The sequence below is a fragment of the Gavialis gangeticus genome, unplaced genomic scaffold (genome assembly GCF_001723915.1).
Source record: "Gavialis gangeticus isolate Ggan-Ray unplaced genomic scaffold, GavGan_comp1, whole genome shotgun sequence".
Taxonomy (NCBI): Eukaryota; Metazoa; Chordata; order Crocodylia; family Gavialidae; genus Gavialis; species Gavialis gangeticus.
The window spans coordinates 8,766,803-8,776,386 of record NW_017729034.1 but is presented as its reverse complement, the minus strand read 5'-3'; the positions used below and the strand labels follow the sequence as shown (position 1 = coordinate 8,776,386).

Here is a 9,584-nt window from a genome sequence, read left to right as displayed (position 1 = left end):
AACACACCTCTGGACATACTCTCATCCTTTCTGCCCCAGGAAGAAAAGGGAAGAATAAGTCTTTGTTAATAATTGTTAATATGCTACCAGCTTCAGCTGATCAGAACACAGGACATCTTACCTCTCAGAGGTGCAGCATTTCAGAACATGGTATTCCTCTAGAGGCCCAGGGTGGGTGTTCACAGAGAGCAGCGCTTCTGGGAGTTCTGTACATTTCCCCTTGGCAATTAGTCACCTCCTCTCCACAGCAAGAGACAAATTCCCTTCTTATGGCAAGCTGCCTCCTGCATCACCCCCCCCTACCCCCCCCCCCAACCTCAATGACTGTGTGAGCAAGGCATACATAGTGACCACACACGCAATCCTGTTGCTTCACATTGATATATGTATGGATATAGATATGCAGTATATACACAGATTTTATATATATATATATCTATATATATATGTGTGTATGTATAATATATATATAAAATAACACCTTGTTTATAAAGCGACATTTAATTGTCACTTGCTCCCTTTCCCACTCCACAAAACAATAGTATACAAAATATAAAATATTTTAAATATTTATAAACATTGCAAGAAAAAAAATAGAACTGTACGAAAATATTTTTTTCTGAGGTCCCCTCCCTACCCCAAGGTGCCAGTGGCAGGTTAATGTGCCTTGAGTCCATAGCTGTTGAGAGGGTATGAATATGCTCTGCCTAATACTATCCGGTCCCGGAGGAGCTTAAATAAGACGTAGTAGTTGCAGAAGAGGATGAGAGCCATGGAGAGTGTATGGTTCCACTTCTCCGAGCGCAACAGTGAGTACAGCTGGTAGCAGACCACACTGCCTTCGATGAGGATCAGCAGGTTGAGTAGCCGTAACGGACGGTGAAAGAGGAACTGCAATGGGACAGTTAAAGGTGGGGGAAAAACCAAATCAATGCTTGTGTGTGTTGTTTCAGCAGCAACACTCAAATTGCATTTTAACCACAGCATTTGGGCATCTTAAGGGAATGGGGCAAACAACCTACTGCCTCAGTTGTGCCTGGACAAAAGGAACAGGTTACTCAGCACAGATCAGTATCCTTCCTGGAGGACTTTGCACAGCTGAGAGGTGACCTTGGTGCTGGGAAGTCCCTTGGCTCAGCACATGCCCTTTGCTAGCAGCAGAAAAATCACCGGCACCAAGAACCCATTCCCTTCCCTCCCTGGCTGAGACAGGGGAGCCAGCTCTTTCTGACCTGTTCCCACCTCTGGCAAAGCTGCCAACAACTGAGCCTACTTGGGACTTGGCCTCTTCACTGCCCCGGCATTGCACTGCGACCTGCCAAATGACTGAATGCAAGCCCTTGTCCTAGCCTGGAGTCAGACACCACAATGGCTCCCCTGCAGCCCTTGCTTACTGACTTATCCTGCACCCCCCTCAAAGTACCAGAGCAGCCTTTTAAGTTCTGTTTTCCCATTTTCAGTGTAGTAGCAGCTGCCCCCAGGCCACTGGAGCTCATTCATGGGAAAATGTAGTGCCTACAGAGCAGCCAGGGGTCTAGCTACCCTTATCAAAGAAGCATCAGACAGCAAAGGAGGGCAGGCAGGGTGAGAAGGCATCTGTTCTTAACAGGAAGGGACATGGGGCCTTTTGAGCACACACAAACAAGAGTTCAGCCACCTTAAATCCTCTCACCACACCAACTTTTAGATTGGCGGTGAAGTTAGAAGCTCCAGCATCACACACCTGGGGAACACATGCATGTAACCTACCAGGAGCTGTGGGGCTAGTGGTTGCAATGCATCCTGGACAAAGCTCTGGGAGACACTGGCACAGACCAATGCAGGGCTCTGCCAAGCACAGATCATGGAAGCAGCATATCCATGCTAGCACAGCACTGCTTTGCAAATACACCCAACTTCTTCACTATGAGGCACCTCTTTGGGCAGTGCAGATGCTTCCTATAGGGTGCTGAGGGAAAGGGCAGGGCCACATTAGTCTCTTTAGCTCTGCTGGGCCTAACAACTCCAGATGAAGTCTTCTGCCCAGTCTTCAGACTGGTTCAAGCCTTAATTTGTTGTTACAGCTGTGCCCACCCCTCAGCTGCTCCAACACCTCCCCCTACTACCCCCATCAAATGGCAAGAAACCAGGTACTTGCATAAAAGCGGGCATGGGAGACATCCGAAGGCACCGCAACGTTGTAAGGCCCAACTGCCTTGTATAGGCATCGGCTGTGCCGCACCAGGACGCCCTGTGGCCATATGGTGTTTTCAGACCAGCTGCAAAGGGAAAGAGGTGTGCTGTGAGCATCAAGGAGAGATGGCAGCTCCAAAAAGCATCAGGAAGAGATAGGCGGTGGGGGGCAGATCTGCCCCAGTCCACAACCTCCCCAAGTATCAAAGCATATGCTAAATGCAGGGATTGTCCATCTCTCCAGGGAAGCACATGGGACAAGGTCCCAGGGAAAGCCTATAATCAGGAATAGGACCAGGTAGAGCTCTGTTCATGTGTCCAGGGCTGAATGGCTTCCACCAGAAGAGCCAGGTAGGCCATGCACCCTGGGCCTCCCCAAGTAAATTTCTGCCCCAGTGACTGGGAGAACACTAGCTGCTGGCAGTGCTCAGGCTGGACTGAGCTGGCCCTGGCCAGGCTGCTTTGCATTTGCAGGGGAATGGAGAGCTGTGACCTTCCCCCAAGCCACGGCAAGAATAATGGCAGAGCTGCCTGGCTCAGAGCCCAAAAGAGTGGCAACATGAGAGAAGGCCCAGCCCTGGGCAGAGCCCATCACCCACACCCTTTCCTTTCCCACACTCACATGTGCTGTGGGGCATTGCTATAGGAGCCGTGCTCCAGCTTCTGCCACTTGCCCAGGTGGGCAGCTGATCTGTGCAGCAGGTCGCAGTACTTCGGGGGCAACAGCTGTGTGGTGAGCATGACAAAGGCGTTGATCCACACCATGATGAGGTGCTCGCAGGACCACCGCATGTCGTAGTACTGGGTGCTCTGCAAGGAGACCATGTGGGAGGAGAGGGAGTTAATGCCTCTGGGTACATCCCAGCAGGGAGCCAGGAGGGGCTGCATGTCAAGGGTGCATGCCCAACAGACCAATTCTGGACTCCCCAGGCACACACGGCCGGGCCAGCGAGTCTGGAGGGTTCCCACCTAGGGAGAGACTTCACAGTCCTTCCTCCGAGGCCTGGAGGAGAAAGGGCAAAGGGTGACACAGCCTGTGTGGTGAGTGGTGCATTTCCTTGCCCAGCGACGGACACCAGAAAGGTGGTAAGCCATGGAGCTGTCCCAGGAGCACGTGCGCCCCAGGACCGCGCTATGGATGCCAGAGCCCTTTTCATTTCAGAACAGCCAATGAATGACCAGATGCCCCGGATGCTAACTTCCTGTCACACCACAATGGACAACAGAGACTGGGGCAGCTGCGGACACCCCAGCTTTCTTCGTTACTGGGGACAGAGCCTGGTGCACAGGAGAAAAAGATCCAACGTTCAGCCCATGTGCCAACGTTCGGGACAGGTTAGGAGGCAGGTCCCAACCTGCCAGGTGGGCCTGCTCTAGAATGGGCCAACCCCAGATCCAAATGCGTATGGCCCCAGACTTTGGCATAGATTGGATCTGGGGGTGGCAGCTGGTACCTGCTTCTAGCACGCACATGGTTATCTATCTGTCTGGGGATACAGGGTGGGGGTTAGTACATGGGGTGGTGGGACCACGGGTGCATCACGTGTATGGCAATACCTATCCGGCAGCCAGGAGCGGTACTAGAGCACTCCAGATGCAGCCACACTCCGCCATCCAGGCTGCCAAAGGGGAGACAGAGAAAAGGGGAATTAACCAGCAGTCTGGTGCGTCAATGTTTCAGACAAAATTTAGGAGGCAGCAGTGGCAGGGGAGAAGGGCAGATGCCAGGTGACAGCTACCTTCACAAAGCACAGTGGCAGGAATGCCACATAGTAGGCACTGAAGAGGGAGTTGAAGAGGACCTCCTTGATTCTGCGGTTGAAGTCAGCTTTCAGGCACTCCACCTCATTGCGTATAAGATCTGGGGAGAGGGGGCAGCTGTGGGTGGGGATAGATGTAGGGTTATTGAACTGTTCTTTCAGGGACTCCCGCAAGAGGGAGAAGAAGTCTTTGGATTTGACCAAGCTGCCGACCCCTGCAGCCCCATCATCCACCATCTGGTCCTGCACCAGGTAGCCACAGTCTGTTGGCAGGGGCTGTGCTCTGCTGTCTTGGTGGAAGCAGCACAGCGGGACGTATACACCAAACCTGTGAGGGAGGGAGAGAGGAAAGTTAAGCAGGGTGAAATGCCTCATGTCAGTATGCAAGCAGGCTCCCCACAACACTCCAGACAGGGTTGAGGCCTAACATTCCCCACTGTGGCTCAGAGCACCCATCACTTCCCCATTGCCCCAAGAAAGGACATTACTCACGGGTAGCCCAAGAAGAGGAGGTTGAGGACCGAGTGGCTGCGGAAGAGATTCACCAGAGTCCAACAGAGCACCCATCCACACAAGGTGAACAGCACCAGACGCGCCATGATCAGCACCATGTAGTGAATCACTGACGTTGCACCCACCTGAGAGGCCTGTGAATTGAGAACCCAGGAGAAAGACTTGTCAGCCCCAGCCTGCAAGATAGTAAAGTCCTCAGTTAGGACTAGAAGAGGCTCTTTGAATGATGAACTGCAAAGGAGAAAATGTGCGCGCTTGAGGCCTTTACTGCTCACACAGACGGACAGACAGACAGACTTTATCCCTTACCCCTTGCCATGCTGCACTAGAACAGCAGTTCCCAACCTTTTTTTGTATCAGGACTCATTTGTAAACATCAATGGCCAGTCCTGACCCACTGTCCCCCCACCTCTCAGTGTGTGGTACAGGGGGTGGGGAATGGAGGGCCCCAAGCAGCCCCTTGCAGACTGAAACTCTGACTACCTGCAAGGGAAAAGCCACAGTTTCCCACGTTTTCCTCCTTTAAAGGAGACTCCATTTTTTAAATTTGATCCAAGTTTGTTTAATGACCCTTTCATATATTCTTGCAACCCACTTCTGGGTCACAATCCGCAGGTTGAGAAACACTGCACTAAAAACACCTCAGGTTTGCACGTCTGTCTTTTTACAGAACGCCTAACAAGCTGGAGCGGGGCCAGCTCACTGTAAAAGGCTGACATGCTTATGACAACAAGCATCGCAGGTCACAGCTGGAGAACAGAGGCTGCATCTTGACCAATCCAAGGCTCAGTGCCCCAGGCTGTAGTCTGGCAATGAGATGCCTCCACCACAACTAGAGGAAAATTATTTAATCTCCTAAAATGTCAGGACAGACTGGAGCAGGAAACAATTCACAGGAATGAAACCAATGGAGCAGGGCATCCCTGACCCAGGATTTTTGCAACACTGAAATTGCAGGAATCTAGGAATGGGCAAGACCATGTATTGGCAAGGTGAGTTGCAGGAATCAGAGATGGGAAAGAGCTCCTGAGGACCTGCTGAATCCATGTGCCTGCCAAAGAGGGCAGGGCTCTTTCTTCCTGTACATCCTCTGGAGTTGGCTTTCACTGTCCCAATGGAGAGGGCTTCCATCACCTGCACAGCACTGAAGGGTTTCCCTTGGAGCGCCAATGATCTCCCCCAGCCCTATATTGGGCCCAGCTCTGCCCTCTGCACTGAGAGGGGTCTTGATGACCCTAACAAGCCTAGTGCTTTTTAGGCAGACCCCCTTTCATCAGGGAGATACGATAGGCAAAATGGTTTTTAAGTCAGTACTGTTCAACCTTAGGCCCAGGGGCTCTCCATGGGTCCAGAAATTTGGCAGCAGGGAGCGGTGGGAGGGTTAATTGCCATGGACTCTAGAGCTGGATCTGGTATATAGATCAGCTCTGCCTGGCAGATCCAGCCACTGCACCAGCCCAGCACCACTCATTTGACCTGCAGGGCAAAAAGCTGAGCACTGTTGGTCTACGCAGAGCAGTTCTACCAGCTGCCCTCTGCTTCCCACTTTGCTAATGCTTCAGTTTCACTTTATACCCAACATGAAATTATCCATGGTGTTGAACTCCCACACACATTGCTGCTTCCCTGTCCAGCAAGATCAGCAACAGCATTTAACTGTGGCCAAGCTCCATTTTGCACCCCCACCCCACCCCAGAAGCTCTATCAGCTGTTTCTCCAAGATCCCTGAAGGCAGGCAGCTATGGCTCAGTGTCTCCCACCAGAGGAAATAAACCATTTCTCCCCCTTTCAGTTCTCCAGAGGAAAAAGGCGGCAAGGATGCAAGTGAATGCTGCAGGTTAGGTGGGAGCTAGGAACCAAAAGGACTAGGTAAAAGCCCACAGACACCCCAGAGTGATGGGTACTGAGCTCCTCACACCCCCAATGATGGCAGGGACATCTGGACTGCTCCTCCCCAACTTGGACTTGCTCAGGTCATGAGGGGCTCCCCTCCCCTCCCAATGCACAGGTTCTAGTTAGGACCAGCAGGGAAGTTACCTCAGAGATGAGGGCCCACACAAGCCTCCGTGCCAGCATCACCGTGATGAATGCCGCCAAATGATAGTCAATGAGGTGGAAATTCTACAGGAGGGAAGAGAAGAGGTTCTTAATGGGAGCAGGGGCCACCTGCTGAGCTGGCTGCAGGTGAAGAACCATGATCCCTGATAAGCAAGCCCCTTAGTTGCTCATTTGGGGTTCTGGAGAAGGAGGAGACTGTGAATCCATAACAAAGAAACTTCTCAGGGAATGAGGCAGCAATCTGCCATATGGTGGCTTCTCCCTGCTTGGGGCTATAGCTTCAAGAAGGCACCTCATGGGGATACAGTTGAGCAAAAGGGAGACCTTTGGTCAAGAGTGCCTTGATGAGGACTATCATCTCCATGAGCCACAGCTATGTAACAAAGTAAAAGGCATCTTAAGCTAAGTTAAATACAGCTCTTGGGCTTCCTGCAATTTGCCACAGAAGCCATCAAGTGGCTTAAGCCTGGATGCCACTGACCAGGAAGACAAGCTGATTCTTGCTGTCTGATAGCCTGAAAGTCCCTAAAGGGATACAGGAGACATGGCTTCTGATGGAAGCAGACTTAAGACCCTTAAAGCAGTTTCTCATATAGCAGGTCCAAGTCAGAACATATTTTCTTCAAAGAGGAATGCTTTAACCTCATGCAGAGATGAATGTTAAACAAACAGCTAGATCATTTTGTGATAGATAACATATGCAGATGTGCAGACTATGCCGTCAAATAAAAAACCCTCAAACCGCAAAGAAAGCCCACCACAAAACTCCCATCTAGCTTTGCACTGCTATACGTGCATTCCAGGGCCAAGTTTACACTCCTTGGGGGGAGGGTGAAAGCAGGTTATGGGTCAACTGTTTGGATACCCAACTTGCTGGGTCAAGGGTCTGATCCAGTATGGCAATATCTGTGTGTAGGGCCTAGAGCTGGATGTGGGTGACCCAAGATCAGTGGAGGTATAGTTACAGGCATCAGCTGAGGATCTGTTTCCTGTATCCATTTCTGATTCTGTAGGGCTGACCTACTGAGTGTCTCTAGTGGAAATTCCAGAGATAGACTTTAACTGGTTTCTTCTGGTTTGCACAGGAGAAGCAGCCACCCCAGGGTCCAGCAGTGTCCCAACCCTTTTGCCCCATTCCAAAATGTGGATGGCTAATTAGAAATATTAAATACTAGTTGAAAAATATCGCTTAACATTTCCACTAAAGGACCTTCCAGAAGTCTTTTTACTTCTCCTTTCTAGATTCACTTCCTCATCAGAAAGACAGGGATGATGGGGCATTTGTGAGGCTTAGATCATCCATTTACATCAAATGCTTGGCCACCCCTGAACTGAAATAGCCATGAAGAGAAACTCTGTAAATGGCACAGTCCATCACCCAGGAGGAGGGGCTCACCAGCGAGGTGCAGGAGGCAGGGTGACTGTACGGATACCACCAGACGGTCTTGTAGATATTGATGTACTGAATAAAGAGGGCCACCAGCAGGTAGATGAAGAAGAGAAACTCGAAGAGGAGACTGCCGTCCAGTGGCAACTCGGGGATCCGGCAGTGACGCACAGGTTCTGGGGTGATCAGGGCTGTGATTGGAGGAGCAGAAAGGCTGATGGCACTACCATTCCTGAAAAAGAAACACACCATTGACTTGACAGTAAACAGCCCATACCACTTCACCCCATCCCCCCAAATTCTAGGGTCAGTTCTGAATGGTGTTGGGTCACAAGCTGACAAACAGGGGAACACGAAAGACCAGGGTAAGTCAGGCCTCTAGCATACAGCAGGCAGCAAGCTTCCTGCCCATCCTAGGAGGGGGAGGAAGTGGTCAAAAGTATTTCCCACCTCTTCGCTAGGCCATAGGGTATACCTTTTACATCTAGAGGTCAGTCCTGTCAAAACCATTTTACAAATGGAGAATGGAGGTAGAGAGAGGGAAATGGACTGCCCCAAGATCACAAGGGAGTCAGTGTCAGAGGCAGGACTGGAACTCAGGTCTCTCAGCCCAAACTAAGTTATTCTCTTCACATCCATTGTGAAATTAAAGCTGCTGCTCAGCTTTGAGTTAAGGTGCCTCCACCTCCAGTCTTCCTATCTCACTACCAGAGAGGTAGATGGGCAACTATTTACTGATAAAATGGGGGAGTTCAGCCCCTTCCCAGCAACAGACCTATCACAGTGCGACCACCGCCTCACTTTTCCTCCTTCCCCAGACCTTGCCCTCCTGTGCAGAGGAGCTGCTGACACTTGGAAGCTGGTAGATTGAATGGAGCTCAGCAGATCAAGACCAGGCTGCCTGTGACCAACAGGAGGATTCACAACAACCCCTGCCTGCTCTTAGTTGCCTCTAGGGAGCCAAGCAGTGATTTAGTGCCCCTCAGGCACCCAGGAAGGCACCACCTGCCCCTACCTCACTGCACTAATGAAAAGTCTTGCAATGGCTAGAGGCTCCCTAACAGTTCAGTTCACCTCTGCTGCAAGTCTGAACCACGTTCTCAGGTAAGTCAGGGCTCTGCTGCATGGTGCGTGGTTTCCCCAGCTCACTTGTAGATATATGGCAGAATATACAGGATATGGAAGGGTTTTTCCCCAGGGACTTTCAGCATTTCTTGTATTTCTTCTGAACTCCCTGAGAGCATCTTACCAGCCCTCATCCCAGGCTCAGGGGACAGGAGGCAGTACCTGCTCATAGTCCACCAAGACACTAACATTCCTAGAAGCCAGAAATTAGTTTGGTTCAACGCACAAGCTTGGAGGTACAGTGGCAACATGCCCCCTCATACACTCCTCTGTCCCCACTTCCTCTCATCTCCCGCCCTGCAGCTGACAGGTTCACACCCATGCTCTGAGGCATCATAGGGATTTCCCAGTGACACTGCTGACAGTTAAACCAGCTGGAACTGCACAGTGCTAAGTTTCAATGTTGTCCATATGGCTACTTGGGACAACATGGGAGTGGCACAATCCTTATCCAAATCATTCAGCCCTTTCCAGTGACAAGGCCAAAATGGGAAGGTGGAGAGCAGGGCCATAACTCCCCCCAGGAGGCGGCGGCAGCGGCAGCTTGTAAACTGTTAAAAAAAAAAAAA

General features: G+C 51.0%; 1 protein-coding gene across 3 annotated transcripts in view; it reads right to left on the bottom strand.

The window, feature by feature from the left end:
• Window positions 1-448: 448 nt before the first annotated feature.
• Window positions 449-9,584, bottom strand: part of TMEM39A (transmembrane protein 39A) — a 26,271-nt gene continuing 17,135 nt past the window's right edge. Inside the window, exons 3-9 of one of the 3 annotated variants that reach the window (XM_019526980.1) lie at window positions 7,900-8,122; window positions 6,483-6,566; window positions 4,425-4,621; window positions 3,912-4,260; window positions 2,795-2,982; window positions 2,138-2,258; window positions 449-891 (exon numbers count right to left, since the gene is read on the bottom strand). In XM_019526980.1, the coding sequence (XP_019382525.1) occupies window positions 658-891; window positions 2,138-2,258; window positions 2,795-2,982; window positions 3,912-4,260; window positions 4,425-4,621; window positions 6,483-6,566; window positions 7,900-8,122 (1,396 nt within the window). In that variant the 3' untranslated portion in view covers window positions 449-657. The remainder of the gene's footprint in view (window positions 892-2,137; window positions 2,259-2,794; window positions 2,983-3,911; window positions 4,261-4,424; window positions 4,622-6,482; window positions 6,567-7,899; window positions 8,123-9,584) is intronic. The other 2 variants (XM_019526981.1, XM_019526982.1) reach the window with 2 other exon arrangements.